This window comes from Octodon degus, unplaced genomic scaffold (genome assembly GCF_000260255.1).
Source record: "Octodon degus isolate 3935 unplaced genomic scaffold, OctDeg1.0 scaffold00094, whole genome shotgun sequence".
NCBI lineage: Eukaryota > Metazoa > Chordata > Mammalia > Rodentia > Octodontidae > Octodon > Octodon degus.
Genome location: NW_004524670.1, coordinates 10,653,543 through 10,670,183, shown reverse-complemented (window position 1 = coordinate 10,670,183; position 16,641 = coordinate 10,653,543). Strand labels below are relative to the sequence as shown.

Below are 16,641 nucleotides of genomic sequence, written 5' to 3'. Positions count from 1 at the left end.
GATCGAACTCAGGACCTTGTCAGGCAGGTGTTTATGCCACTGAGCTATCTCCCTGGCCCCAACTTCTGTGTCTTATAACCACCTTTTCTGTTCAAATGGTAGCCCTCCTAAGGAGTCTCTTAAATTCCCCCTCTCTTCTGTGCTGTTGTACTTTGTCTATGTTTGCACCATACAACATAGTCTGTGCCATGACATATGTGGCAAACCTCTGTACTAAATTGATGGTTCCTGGAAAAAAAGATCTATTTGTAAATTAACGTCTTACCCTCCCCAGTACAATAGTCCACATCCACTGTGGTACATAAACAAGCACGTGAAAGTACATTATAAACAACCAAAGGCTGCATAAATAATAATTATTTTATCATCATTTGTTTAATGTACCTTTAGGAGTCTTGTCATTCTCTGGAAGCAATGATTTCCTATGACTGATGTGATGTCTAAAGATACTGAAACTAGATACATTTCTGGAGGAGATGGAAGGGGGAACCTCAATTTGGGAGTCTTCTCTTTCCTTCCTGGGCATGACCAACAAGGCCAACCATGTCCAGGGCCCTATGCATATTTCTCTATTCACTTCACAATAAAAATCACTGCCATTTCTGGAAAATTCTCCATCAGGAAAGATCAAAGAAGTGGCACTGTAGTAAGAAGCAGGGTCTAGGGAGCCAGCCCAGGGCTCAGGTTCTCCAGCACTTTCCTTGCATGCCAGGCCAAGCCCCTCTTTGCTGAGCCTTGGATTGCTGGCTGATATGAGTAAAACAAGCCTGGAATTTCCTGATACAGAGATTATTTCCATCTCTAGGAATTCCATAAATGTTCTCTGAAGTCTTTGGAACACTTAAATTTTAAAAGTAAACCTTCATAATGTAACATAAATATTCTAAAAGTCTATTTGTCAGCTTCTTTTTGAAAATAGCTGTAAACCCTGTTGTCATTTGTATAAAACAAGAAAGGCAAATACCACAAATTCATGCTCTTAGGTCAAAACACCTCAATCAGCCATGCAGGAATTGGCTCCATCATGTTACACACTTACTGACTTATTATTTAGGAGCTTTGGAAAGTTTAGTTTACTCAGTGCAAGGAGAAAAAAGGAAAGGGAATGAGAGAGGGAAAGGAAAGCAAATTAAAAAAAGAAAAGGAAAGGAGGGAAGATAGGGAAGGAGGAAAGAAAAGGGGAGCAAGAAAAGAAGGAAGAAAGGAAGAGATAAGGTGGTGAGGAAAGTGAAGAAAAAGGAATAAAGAAAGGAAGGGAAGCCAGGGATATAGCTGAGTGGCATAAGTGCTGTGGGAAGAAGAATGGGGAAAGGAAGGGAGAGAGGGAAGGGGAGAAGAGAAGGAGAAAGTTAGTTATTGGCTAGTCCTGGAAGCAGTACCAGTGACAGATGAGGAATAGGACAGCTCTCCCCTCTCCACGCAGCATAAGCATGTAGGCCCATCCTACCTGACATGCTGACAGTGGCTGCTGCCTTTGCAGTACTAAATTTCTCTCCATGCTTATTGGTAGCTATGCAGGTATAGAGTCCTGGCTTGGTGATAAACAGCTGCAATCTTGAGTCAATCACTCGGTCTTTCACATTCTCTTGAATGGATCCAGAAGAAACCTGATGAGGTAGGAAAAAAAGATTTAACTAGAATTAGGTCAAAGACTCCTAATATAGACTTGAAGGGAATAGTGTTAATTTTATGATCAAAAGCCATGACAGGTTTTAAAAGTAGCCCCCCAATTTTTCTCCCTTTTTTGCTGTTTTTATAATGTGTCTTTGTAGCTAATAGCTATCCCCCTGAGTAGCAGTATCTTTCCCCACACTGTGAATCTAGATCAGCTTGTGTGTGTTCTGGGGTGATTGAGTAGTGACTTGCAAAGTCTGTGCACACTGTGGCTTGCTTCTGTTTGGAACCTGGGACTTCCCATGAATGAGCCGGAGCTGGCCTGCTGCAGGATAAAGCACACATGGCCCATCTATCCCAACTGCATCCAGTGGGAGCTAACCACAACTAACAACCATGCATATGAGGCTATTCCAACGAACCAACACCCAGTGGAAATACTTTTCACAGGAGCCAAACCAGCCAACATCAGGTAATCCTGACCCAAATCAGCAAAACATTTCAGCTGATGCACAGCCTTGTACTCATTAATAAACAATTAGTTTTAATCCACTAAATGTGGGGTTGGTTTGTAATATAGCAACCCATAACTAATGCAAGAAATGAAAGTTATCCTATGTGGATCTTTCAAGATGTATCCTTTGTAATCTCAAGGCAGAGCCTGCGTAGTTTTTCAGACTTATTTTTCTAACATGTGATCATTGCTTTCTAACTGCATATCAGAAAGATAGACTACTATCAAACACAATGATTGTGACTCCAACTCCATCTCTGAGGCATGCCATAAATAATTCTGGACTACTTGCACAACAAAGCAAAATGTCCTTGAAGAACTAGAATATCAAAATTGTATCAGTCCAGAATTGGACAGGTTAATTTATATTAGTGTATGTTCATTAGTCAGTCAATATGCATAACTCCACCATAGACAACTGCCCAATACCTTCTTTAGGCTATAGAGTTAGAATTTGTATCCTAGTTGTTTCGACAAAAAACTTGTGCTTTTAATCACTGTGTTCCTTGATCAGTCCCTGTCCTAGAAATAAAGTGAGGAATCATTAGAAAACAAAAACAAATTGAGTACAGTGGCTAACACCTGTCCCAGCTACTCAGAGGCCAAGACAAGAGGATCCTAACTTTAAGCCCAGCCTGGGAAACTTAGAGAGACTTGATCTCAAAATAAAATAAAATTATACTCAGAAGGGCTATGTATATAGCTCAGTGTTACACAAAGTGCTTGCCTAGCAAGTGCTAAGGCCTTTGGCTTAATCTCCAGTACTGCAAACTAACAACACTAAATAAATAAAAAGAGGAAATAAAACAAGAACAGCAACAGTAATCAATGTAATTTGGCTTGGTCACGAGCCCGTGGCACTACTGAAAGACACTGGAAATGTTAGGTGGGACCAGTGGAAGGAAGTTGGGTAGCTGTGTCCATGAAAGGTTTGGAGGTCCCCTCCCCTCCTCTTAGACCTCCTCCACCATGTTCCCATTTCCATAATGTATCATGCCACCAGAGGACTAAAGCCATAGAACCAAGCAACCACTGACTGAACCCTCTGAAACTATGAAATGAGTTCCTCTTTCTAAGTTGATTTTCAGAAGTGTTTTGTCCCAGGATCAGTAATCTGATTTGATACAATGGCCTTGGCAAATTAAACAACCACACACAAAGTAAATATATAACAACTGTCACTAAGAGGACAGCATTTTAGAATGGCAGTTCTTCCCACACTATATTCTTGAGCACTTGTGCCATCTTTTCAATGATTTTTCCTTCATTATAACTATTTACAAGAGGGAAACATAATGCCAGTTTGCAAGAAATTTGAATGAATGACAATTAAAGCATAAGCCCATGATTTACTTTAATCTTATTTGGAAGTGCAGGTGGGGACTATGATAGTCCAAGTTTGATTGCTTGAATGTTTTTTTCTAAATAGTCCTACCCATGGGGCATGCTGAGGCAGCAACTGAGACTGGGCGTGGTGACATGCTCCTGTAATCCCAGCTCTTGGGAGGCTGAAAACAGAAGAATCACTGGGAGTCTGATCTATGTAGTGAGACCCTGTAGACCCTGTACCAAATACATAAAAATAAATAAAATAAAATATATTTAGTACAGGGTCTCACTACATCAATTTGACTTGTAGTGATCCTCCTGTTTTCAGCCTCCCAAACTCTGGGATTACAGGCATCCACCACCATGCTCAGTCTCAATTGCCATCTCATCATGCCCTGGGTGAGGGGCTGGCACCACACACTGGGGATCGAACTCTGATTGCTTGAATCTTGAAGATTCATCTGTCTAAAAGTAAGAAATAAAGCCAACAAAAAGAAATATGGAGAAAATGTTTCTACTATTTTCCCACAGGAATATTTTCATAGACCAGCCAGGAGAAGAGGAACACTGGTGTATACCAGCTTCCTCCTAGCTGCAGGTGGCTGGCTTTCCCCAGCATATTCTGCAGCAATGACACAGTGAAAGCCTGTCCAAGGTCTTGCATTTTTATTCTCTACCCTCACTTCTAGTCTCAATTCCTATGACAAAATCAATTAAGCCCCCATGTAACAGTTTACATGAACTAGGAAAGCTATCCAGGTAAAATCCAGTATTGTGGTATTTTCCCCCAGATAAGAGATTGGACTGTTTGGGAAAGTGACAAAGCAGAAAATTATCTTTTAATAGTTATAAACTAAATTGGGAAGTCCATCTGAACTTGTTATTACTTTTATCAGAAATATGTTATGGGTACCCAAATTAGATTTAAAAAGATTGAACAGCCTGAAATATAATTTTGTTCTTCCTCTGAATTTTAACAAAGCAGCAATGAGCAAAAAAGTTAGACTGGAAACTTTTATTTTTAGTCAACATACTTATGTTATTTTGAATTTTGTATGCTGTGTATAATCTCTTTCCAGTTTATGTAAGTGAAATCTGTAAGACAGCTGTTTGTTGTTGTTTTTATTTTTTCTTTGTCAAACTGGTTCTCTCCTTCAAGAAGTAGGACTATGCAATATCTTGGAAGAAACTTAGAAACAAACATCCCCCTCAATGTTGCTGCAACTTCTACTATTTTTTCATGTTCACACCTCAGAAAGTCATTCTTAAATCCCTCTTCAAGGTCAATGAAAACATTCTTCATAGGAAAGAGAAGCAATTTTTAAGCTGCCTGGCCTCTCTTCTCCTGGACTTCATCCACGTGTTGAAATAGCTCTGAGAAGAGACCAGTGAGTTACAGGGCTCGCTACTCTGCTGTGATGGGGCTCCTAAATGCATCTCCTCCTGTGTCCAGAGGCCTTGCCTGCTTCATTGGTGACTCATGCACAGCAGGCCTTGTTAGTCATGGTTTGAATTTGTTTTGCTTTCTTCATGGATCACCCTGACCAACGGTTTCGTATTTTTGATGATCTAAAAATAAAAACAATCCCCTGCCCTCCATTAGAATCCTTTTTCACTCCTCCCCCAGGTTTAAAAGATCAAAAGGATGAGTTCAGATTATTACTGTGAGCTTTTCCTCACATTAATAAGGTATGGTTAAGAAATAGAGGATGGTTGGCCATTCATACCCATAAGTTCTGTATCTGTGGATTTAATCAACCATGGATGAAAAATATTTTTAAAAATTATACTCATACTGAATATTTATAGACCTTTTTTGTTATTGTGTAACAGTTATTTACACAAAATTTAAATTGTCTTCCAAGTAATCTAGGGGTGATTTAAGGTATACAGGAGGATGGACATGGGTTACTTGAAAGAACTACATCATTTTATGGGACAGACTTGAGCATCCAAAGATGTCGCAGTATCCATAAGGGTCCTAGAAACAATACCCACATTTCTGAGGGATGACGACACGTAGCTGAAGTGACTGTATGAGGTATTTACAATAAATATGTTATTTACTCCAAGTCACTCAGGCATACTGATCAGAAGGAACCAAAAAATTAGCTCTGTGCTTCTAGGTATGGTGTTCTCCCTTCCTGTATTACATCTGGCTTTTATTTACTTATTTATTTATTTATCGTATTTGTAGGGAAGGGTCTACAGGGTGTTCAGGGTCTCACTACTAGATGGGACTTGTAGTGATCCACCTGTTTATAGCCTCTCAAGAGCTGGGCTTATAGGCGTGTGCCACCACCACACCCATTCTTAATTGCTGTCTCAGCGTGCCCTGGGAGGTGGGGCCAGCACAGTAGGCTGGGGGATGGGACCCCAGACCCCTGACCTGCTTGCAGGCGCTTTAATCTGCTGAGCTATTTGGTTGGCCCCAGTTCTGGCTTTTAAATGGATGGATATTGTGTTAGTTGATACATTGTGTCAACTTGGCTGAATCAACTGGGCAGCTCTCAGCGTGCAGGCCTAGCCCTGCAGGTGGGCAGGGCCCAGGAATTTAGAAAGGCTTCCTCCGTCCTGCCCCTCTTCCTTTGAGAAGTCTTAGTCTTTTGGAGGAGCTTGATCTTTGTAGCTGTGCCACTTTGTTGTTATTTTTTTTAAATAATAACAAAAATAGCTTTATTGACATACCAAAAAACTATACATATGTAAAATGAAAAATCTGGTAAGTCTTGACATGTATATAGCTATGAAACCATCAACCACAATCAAGATTACTATATTCACCATCCCATTCTTTCATTCAGTGTAATTATTTTGAGATTCATTCATGCTATGGTAAAACCTAAAAAAGATTTCCTTTTTTATTGATGGACCTTTGGATTGATTCCAGTGTTTGCATATTACAATAAAGTTGCTATGAACATTGATATAGCGTATATCTTTCTTTGGACATTTGATTTTTCTTTTAATAAATACCAAGAGGTAGGATGGCTGGATTTTATAGTGTGCATATGTTCAAATTTGCAAAAAACTGTCAAATTGTTTTTCAAATTCATTGTACCATTTCACATTTCTTTTTCAAAAAATTTATTTTTTAATGTATTTGATACAGGGTCTCACATTTCAGCTCAGACTTATAGTGATTCTCCTGTTTTCTCATAATGATCCTCCTTGTTTTCAGCCTTCCCAATGCTGGAATTACAGGCTTACACCACCAAGCTGGTCTCAGTGGCCTTCTCAGTGCATCCAGGGGCAGGGCCAGTGGTGCTGAGGATTGAGCACTGGTCCCCACTCTTGACTAAGCTGGGGCTTAGTCCGCTGAGCTATCTCACTGACCCTCCCATTTCACATTTCTACCAATGGTGTCTGACAGTTTCAAATGCTTCACATTTTTGGCAACATCTGATATCTTTTCATTTTAGACACTTGAACACAGGTATATGGTGGTATTTGACTGAAAACTTCACTGAGCTTATCAGGCCCAAAAGCTACAACTCTTGTTGCATAGGTCCTGCTTTACCTTGGTCTTAACTATCCAGCAGAAAAGTATAAAAACGAAGTATAAGAAGTAAAGCCATGCTGTTATGTTGAGCTGTAGGGGAGTCAGGTCAACAATTTCTGACATTGCCAGTGAAGCGGAAGACCCAATACTATTATGGACTACTGGACTCTTTTAGAATATTTTGCTGAGTTTACACACCTATAGTATTCAAATAATGGAACTTAACAAAAAAAGGGATAACAGACCAATGTCCATTTTGTATCTGTGTATTCAAAGTGGTTATGATAGATATATAGTTACAGTCTCTTAATGAATAGAGGGATTTGTTCTAATGGTATTTGTAAATAAAGTATCATGTCTGCATCTTGCACAGCAATTAACCACTAGGAAGAATGTATGCAATGTGTTAATTATTGAAACTGTCCTACCAATTTGTTTTAAAACAGTCTCATTGCTTTTTGTTTCTCAATAAAATTATGGAAAAAACAAAACAAGACAAAAAAAAAAAAACCATAAAGTAACTATTAAAAAAAAAAAAAGACCAGCTTGAAGGGCCAGGGAATTGGCTTAGTGGAATAAGTGCTTCCCTGGCAAGCACAGGGATGAGGGTTTGCTCCCCAGTCCCACATGCCATGCCGGCCCCACCTATGGGGCGTGCTGAGCCAGCAAATGAGTCTGGGCATGGTGGCGCACACCTATAATCCCAGTGCTGGGCAGGCTGAAAACAGGAGGATCACTATGAGTCTGAGCTGTGTAGTGAGACTCTGTACCAAATACATAAATGAAAAAAATATTTAGATGGTAAGTAAGCATGTTAAAAGATACCTATTACTCATTATACAAGCCGTGCCACTTTGGAGGAGCTACAATTGCTGGTCTTCCCAGTCAGCGTAGAAGGAAGAGAGAGGCTTGATGGATGCCCCAGCTACTGCTCTTCCTCTGCTTTTCATTGTTTTCTGCTACATGAACTGCTGTCCTTAGCCTTCAAGCCAGCGGAATATGAACTTAACCCTCTAGTAACTGTAAGCTAAATAAAACATTCCTTCCTTCATTTTGAGCATCTGTATTTGTCCCAGCAATGAGTAAAAAGTAACTAAGACAGATATCTTAAATTGATTTAACAGTACTAATCATTTCACTGTATGTATGTATATCAAAACATGTTGTATGCCTTGCAGCTATATAGTAAAAATAATAAACATTTTGAAAAGAGACAGTAAAATAGTTCTTTCAAGTGGGTACATTAATTTATCTGAGATAATTGTATGAAATATATTTGAAGGTTATAAAACAGTGTAGATCTGTGGGATTTTTTATTATTATTAATGCATTCATTAAAAAAATACATTCATAATTCTCACTTGAGAGAATCTACTTAAAGCTACGGATAATCTCATGACTTCATTGTGTCACTTTAGTACAGGAAGGCCTCCAAAAGGCATTTTGGCCTCAGTGTTGCTGCCTTGTAAAGAGTTCTAGCTGGCTAAGAACACTTGGTGAAACTCTCAGGAAGTGGCCCAGCAGGATCCAGACTCAAGGAGCTGTTCTAATGTCTCACCATGCATTGTACATAAAGGGATAATGGTCAGAGAGATAGTTCCATATTGCTTCTGATTTAGATCACCATAAATATTGATCTCTTTCCAGTTGACTGCTGAATTATTCTATATAAAATTTGTTATAATTTCTTTTAAAACTCTTCATAAAATATAGATAAGCCTCCCTGTAAGAATATTCAGAAGTATAATCTTCAACATAGATAATTTAATTCATGTTCAAAGTCCTACAGAAAATTGGAATAGATGGCCTCTACTTCCATCTGATAAAAGCCATCTATGACAACCCAATGGCTAACATAATCCTAAATGGGGAAAAACTGAAATCTTTTACTCTCAGATCTGGTACAAGACAAGGATGTCCTCTATCACCACTCCTATTCAATATAGTTCTGGAATCATTAGCTACAGCCATTAGACAAGACAAAGAAATAAAAGGAATAAGAATCGGTAAAGAAGAAGTTAAATTATCATTATTTGCAGATGACATGATTCTTTACTTGAAAGACTCAAAAAACTCCACCAAGAAGCTACTAGGATTGATAGAGACAAATGCAGTAGCATAGCAGCATACAAAGTCAATACCCAAAAGTCAATAGCATTCCTCTACACAGGTCACAAACACACTGAGAGGGAAATTAGAGAGAAAAATGCCTTCTATAATAGCACTATTAAAAATGAAATACCGTTTTTAAGCTAACAAAGAAGTCAAAGATCTTTTTAAGGAAAATTACAGTACTCTGAAAAAAAGAGATTATAGAGGATTTCAGATAATGCAAAGATATTCCCTGCTTTTGGATAGGAAGAACCAACATTGTGAAGATGGTCATACTTCCAAAATTGCTGTACAAGCTGGAGAGACAGGGTAGCGGTTTACTCATGAGGCTCTACAGTGCGACGTCGCAGGTTCAAGCCCCCAAATTGCTGTACAGATTTAATGGAATCCCTATCAAACTACCACCAGCATACTTCAGAGACCTAGAGAAATCATTCCTAAAATTTATTTGGAACCAGAAAAGACCTACAATACAAAGGCAATCCTGGGCAACAAAGGCAAGGCAGGAAGCATTACAATTCCTGACTTGAAATTATATTACAAAGCTACTGTGATAAAATCAGCATAGTACTGGCAACAAAATAGACCTGAGGATCAATGGAATAGATTAGAAGATGCAGAAGCCTCTACAAACACACTCAGCCACCTTATCTACAACAAAGGGACCAAGCATACTTAATGGAAGAAAGATAGCCTCTTTAACAAATGGTGATAGAAAAACTGGCTCTCTACATGCTGAAAACTAAAACTTGACCAAGGTCTATCACCATACACTAAGCTAAAGTCAAAATGGATTAAATATCTAAACAGTAAAACAAAAACACTAAATCTCCTGGAAGAGAAAATAGGAGGAACTCTTGAAGACATAGGGGTAGGCAACAGTTCATGAACAAAAATCAAATCACATGGGTAATACTGGAAACAACTAACAACTGGGACCTTCTCTTATTGAGAACTTTTTGCACATCAAAAGAAATTACTACCAAAATGAAAAGACAATCCCCAAATTTGGAAAAAATGTTGACAAATAAGCACTCAGACAAAGGTCTGCTCTCTAGAATTTATAAAGAACTAAAAATCATTAGGGACCCAAAATTTAAAGACCCAATCCAGAAATGGGCATCTGAGATAAATACACACTTCTCAGAGGACAACATTAAAGAAGCAAATAAATATATGAAAAAATGCTCCACGTCACTAGATACCTGTGAAATGCAAAGTAAAACAACACTGAGGTACCATTTCATCCCAGAAGGAATGGCTATCCTAAAGAAATCACCCAACAACAAATGTTGGAGAGCCTATGGGGAAAAAGGAACCCTCTCCACTGCTGGTGGGAATGTAGACTGATGAAACCATTATGGAAATCAGTGTGGAGACTCATTAGAAAACTAGGACTGGAAATATCATTCAAACCAGCTATTCCCCTACTGGGAATTTCCCCGGAGGAACTGAAAACTCATATCATAGGGATATATGTGTACCTATGTTTATAATAGCACAATTTGTGATAGCCAAATCTTGGAAACAACCAAGATGCCCATGACCTGAGGAATGGATGAAAAAGATGTGGTACTTTTATACAATGGAGTACTATTCAGCTATAAAGAATGACAAACTTGAAGCCTTTATATTTAAGTGGATGCCACTCGAAGATATACTCATAAGTGAAATAAACCAGACACACATGTGTAAATATCGTATAGTCTCCCTAGTATAAGAACTCCAAAGAAGAAATACAAATAGAGAAGTATAACACAATTAAAAGGAAAGTGAGAACTTGAGGATTAGACAATGAAGAGAAGGAAAGGGGAAAAGCTAGGAAACATGACAGGGGCAAAGCCACATATTTATGTGCACAAGATGGTCAAGGCAATGATAGTGAGTATTTTCAGCAGGCTTTTGAAACTAGCAGTTAATTGGTAGAATTTTCGCCCTGACTAACTATATATGCTGACACTTGTGAACTAAGCAACTGCACTGAAGATAGCAATGTGTAATACTGGGGTCATTCTTGAAATGCCTGTCATTCAGGTCTTTTAAATATGTACTGCTTGTCATGTTATACTAATTACTGCCATACTGTCTTTGCAAGTAAATGTTTGTTTAAAAAAAGGGGGGTGGTAATAGATGAAAACAAGAGAGAAGAAAAAAAAACCTAGGACTGTCCTTCTGCAGTGCTGTATATGGTTAGATTTCTAAATTTCTGTGTAAAAATATGTAATTGTTTATTCCTATTTTTTAAATATTTTTTCTTCATATTCTGTAGGAAGTTAAAGTTTAACATATCAATACTTGATGGAAAATACCTGTTCCATGTTATGTCTAAGATGTTTGATATTCTGACAGATAGTGATGTCAAGCTCAACTGCCTATGTTGTAGGGTAATAATAATAATTCTGGAAGGTTAACAACTTAAATTTGAAGATCAAAAATGAGAGAGAAATAAGGGCTGCAAAGACAGTCAACGTTTTGGCTCTAGCCTTTCAAGTTCGATGAGGACTCAGTACACAGGAGAACTTGTACTGTAACATCATGTAACTCAGTTGTGTCACAAATTTTCTGATCAAGGAGACTATGGGGCCACAGAGGAAAGTGACGGATGATGTAGAGTGTGCCTAAGGAGATTCACATGGAGAGAAAACATTCTCTCAGGCTTTTACAGAGAGAAAATTGGTCAAGCAATGGCCATGACTCATCCCCATGGCTGACACTGACAAAGGATCAACAAACTGCGGTACTGGGTTTCAGAATAAATCCTGAGGGGAGTTGACTGAACTTGTCAGATACAAAAGTTACATTTCTTGTTATAGAGGTCTTGCTTTATCTTGGTCTTAACCATCCAACAGAAAAGTGTAACCACAATGTATAAAACGTAATGCCATATTAATATGCTGAGCTGTAAAAGGCTCAAGTCAACAACTTCTGACATTGCCAGTCCTATGGATAACCCACTACTATTATAGACTACTGGGCTATATTGGAATATTTTGCTGAATTCATGCACCTTCAATATTTAAATGGTAATGGGATACCCATCTCTGACAAAACTAAACAAAAAAACAGGATAAAAATGAAGGACCATTTTGTATCTGTATATTCAATATAGTTAGGCTAGATATACAGTTACTTTGTCTTAATTCAATGAATAGAAAGATTTTTTCTAATAGTATTTGTGGACAGAATATCATGTCTGCATCTTGTACTATGAAAAACCACTAAGAAGACAACAGTATGTAATATATTAGTTATTAAAACTGGTCCTACTAATCAGTTTTGAAACTGTCTTGTTACCATTTGTTTCTCAGTAAAATTATTAAAAAACATAGATAATGTATTTATTTTACAAAATTTATCTATAAATGAAAACATTTTAAGGATTATGTTTATTGGACAAAGCAAGAAACACTTTAATTTTCTGAATTTTTAGTTGATTGCCTAAATAATAGAGGTACTGTCATTATAGCTTTAGATAGATCTGTGTATTTAGAAAAAGATTTTCTTTTTTAAAAGTAAGATCTCTCTTATCTACCTCTAATTACTCCACACAAAATTATAAAACAAAAAGAACATTACAAGTATCTCTGAATTTCTTCTGTGACTAGATTATAAATTTCTATGAAAAATGGATGCCAATTCCATTGGAAGAAAGCAAACTATTTCTTAACTTTTTTTTTTTTCAGAACTGGGGATTGAACTCAGGCCCTTGTGCTTGCCAGGGAAACACTTATTCTACTAAGCCATCTCCCTGGCCCCTTCTTAACTGTTTTGATATGTGTTTCTTGATGTTCTGCAGTTCTAGTTGTGCAGGGTTTTAGTTTACTCGTGTGTATGTAGAGGGAGTGAAAGCATTTCCTTCTTCAGTATGTCATATACTTAGTAGAGAATTAGGAGACTAGGTCACTAACCTTTGCCTAGCCAGGAGTCCTAAATTTGTTTTTTCTTCCATCAAGATCTCGGGCGAGTTATTTCAAAGACTTGTTATATGTAATTATCTTTATTTATGGTTCTTCCCCAACCATAATGGAGTTGTGAGTTCCTTCATGGTCCTCTACATGGACTCTCTAGTTTGCTACGTTTATGACATTCAATGCCTGAAATTGCTTTCATTTCCTGTGATTTGCGTCAGTATGCGCAAAGTCATCTCCATTTCATTTTTGATGTGGGTCATATTACCAAGAATTTGGCTGTAAAATCGATACACGCTGACTATGGGAACTATGAACATATCTTTATTTTCTTCCTGGAGGAAAGTCATTATTTGTTTTATGCTCATTTTAGGATCAGAGTCATAGATCTATTTTGCTGGATCACATCTTGAATAATTTCATTGAGGGACTTAATAAAAACAAACTAACTCTGGTTATCCTCCTCTTCTCAGTCCCCATCTTCAGATCATATGTGTTCCATTTCTAAACTCATGAGGCTCTTGAAAACCCTGGATTCTATTTTTGATACAGTTGGAAAATGAATCCAGAACCTTCACACAGCGGTTATCTTGAGAGAGGGTCTTGTTAAAGTGTGAAGTTGCCCAACTTCACTTCACTTCAACTGCCCAAATTTCCCATAATGCTAAAAGCACAGGAATATTCTAACACCCTTGGCTTTAATTTCTAAAGAAAACACATTCCTTAATTTTCTTTAGTACTGTCTTCACACAGTAAGACCAATTAGAAAGGTTATATTGTCAATCTGCTAACTTCTTTAATATTCTCTGCACTACCTTGAGAGATTAAAGACAATTGAAACAGCTTACACAGAAGAAAACAAAACATATTATCAAATAGGATTTGATTGCAATGGACACTTAAAGTCCAATTAAAGAGGTAAATGAGAGCAAGGGCTATAAATCACTTTGTAATAACTGAACAGAATTAGAGACCGTTAGTTTTGGTGTCATATTAGAGATCATCTTTGACAGCCACCTGACATTTTTCTGTGTCATTATCAACATGAGAAAATCAGTGTCTAAATGGCAATTAGATTCCCTCCAAATCCCAGTAGCCTTAGACACTTAAGTCCCCAAGCTTCCCATCTAAGTTCATTTGATCATGGCTTGAGTTCCAAGATGACAAAACAGCATTCAGTTGCTTATTTCCTGTGTTTGGAAGGGGGATGAGATAGACAGATAAGTTGAGCCAACTTCAATAATTAATTATGATGACATGCCAGTTACTCCTAAGATGTCTCTCAGGTAGGTGGATGTTCAAGAAGGAGGGGGTGGTGAATGAAAGCAAGAGACAGGAAAAGGAATATTGTGGGACTGTCCTACTTCAAGGTTGTATATGATGAGATTTTTTGATTTATGTGCAAACATGAGAAGCATAGAATTCTTTATCCTATTTTTAAAATATAATCTAATTTTTAAATGTTTTTTTATCATATTATGTAGGAACTTAAAGTTCAACATATCAATACTTGATGAAAAATACCTGTTCCTTATTATGCCTAAGATGTTTGAAATGCAGTGAGATAGTGAGGTTAAGCTTGATAGCCTAAATCGTTTGATAATGACAATAAGCTTGTCTTCTGGATGGTTAACAACCTAAGTTTGCAGACCAAAATTAGAGAAAAAGGAGGGCTACAAGGAAAGCCAACATTTTGGCCCTAGTCTTCTAAGGTCAATTAAGACTCAGGGCATATGAGAACTTGTACTGTAACGTCATATACCTGGGTAGTGTCCCAAATTTTCTGATCAAGATTATGGAGCCAAAGAGGAAAGTGATCAATGACATAGAGTGTGCCTAAGGAGAGTCACATGGGGAGAAGACACTCTCTCAGGCTTTCATAGAGAGCACATTGGCCAAGCAATGGCCATGACTCATCCACATGGCTGCACTGACAAAGGTTCTACAATCTGAGGTACAGGATCTCAGGATAAATCCTGAGGGCATTTCACTGACCTTCTCAGACCAAAAAGCTACAACTCTTGTTACATAGGTCCTGCTTTACCTTGGTCTTAACCATCCAGTAGAAAAGTATGAAGATGAAATATAGGAAATAAAGCCATGCTGTTATGTTGAGCTGTGGGGGACTCAGGTCAATAATTTCTGACATTGCCAGTTAAACAGAAGACCCAATGCTATTATGGACTACTGGACTCTTTTAGAATATTTTGCTGAGTTTACACACCTATAATATTCAATAACGGAACTTAGAAAAATTGGGATATACCTATGAATGTCCATTTTGTATCTGTGTATTCAAAGTGGTTGGGATAGATATATAGTTGCATTCTCTTAATGAATAGAATGATTTGTTCTAATGGTGTTTGTAAATAGGATCACAAGTCCGCATCTTGTACAGCAATTAACCACTAAGAAGAATATATGCAGTGTATTATTTGTTGAAACTGTACTTCTGATTTGATTTGAAACTGTCTCATTGCTATCTGTTTATCAATAAAACTTTGAAAAAAAATAATTAATTATGATAAAAATGCTTTTATCAGAAAAGAAAAAATACTTTCAGAAAAAAAACCCTGCAATAGTGAAAATAATAATGATTGGATTGTAAGCACTGGAGGTTTGTAAAGGAACACAAGACAACATGTGTTACCAAGGTTGCCATAGAATTTGGTGCCCTTTTCCTGTTTTATGACATCCACCAAGATTTCTCACACTGACACATTTTGCTTTCTACACCTTCCTGTCTCCCCCTTTCTTCTTCTTTCTGCGTCCTGTGTTTTAGTTCTCACTTTTCAAGTTACAAGCAGTTTTCTTAGGTGCACTTCATTTTAGGGACAAGGCAGGTGGGGCACAAAGCAGAGGATTACAACCCCACCCAGGGGTTGGGCTCTTAGGGACTGAACTCAGCTCTTGCACATACTAGCCAAGTGGTGTACCACACCGAACTAAATCCCTTCCAGAGACCATTGCTTTTCTGGGATTCCATTTTACAATCTATTTTTTTCAGATCTTTTTCCTCATTGTGGTATAACTAACAAATACAAATTGTATATATTTGAGATGTATGATACTAGCATTCAACAGTTTGAGATGCATGTACACATTGTGAAATGGTCACCATAAATAAGCTGCCTGTCCATCATCTTACATAACTGCCATCCATGTGTGTCTATGATGAGAACACTTATTGAGCTGCCCACTTAAGAAATTTGAAGTGTACAATATTGTTAATCATACATACTGTGAGGTGAGGCTCATTAGATTTTCAGAACTTATTCATTAGCGTAACTGAAACTTCGACCCTTTGAACCCACATCTTTTCTTTTTCTCTACCTTGCAACCACCTTTCTACTCTATGCTTCCATGAGTTTAGTTGCTTTAGGTTTATTCCACATATAAGTAAGATAGTGCCATATTGCTCTTTCTGCTTAACTTACTTCACTCAGCACCATATCCTCCACGTGCATCCTCACTGAGACACCCTTGAATAAAGGGAAGGATCTGGGCAACACCACCGCCAGTGCCCTCAGTCTTCCTCCTTTCTATCTTTTTGAAACTTTAGGTTATTTAACTTCATTTAAATGTAGTATACAGCTGGATGTGGTGATGAATGCCTTTTTTTCCTTTTTTTATTTATTAGAGAGAGAGAGAGAGAGAGAGAG

At 37.7% G+C, this 16,641-nt stretch overlaps 1 protein-coding gene across 3 annotated transcripts in view; it reads right to left on the bottom strand.

The window, feature by feature from the left end:
- The window catches only part of Musk (muscle associated receptor tyrosine kinase), a 144,425-nt gene that overhangs the window by 52,704 nt on the left and 75,080 nt on the right, over window positions 1–16,641 (bottom strand). For 2 of the 3 annotated variants that reach the window (XM_004638087.2, XM_004638088.2), the window contains one exon: window positions 1,448–1,607. In XM_004638087.2, coding sequence (XP_004638144.1) covers window positions 1,448–1,607 — 160 coding nt within the window. The remainder of the gene's footprint in view (window positions 1–1,447; window positions 1,608–16,641) is intronic. The other variant, XM_004638086.2, reaches the window with a different exon arrangement.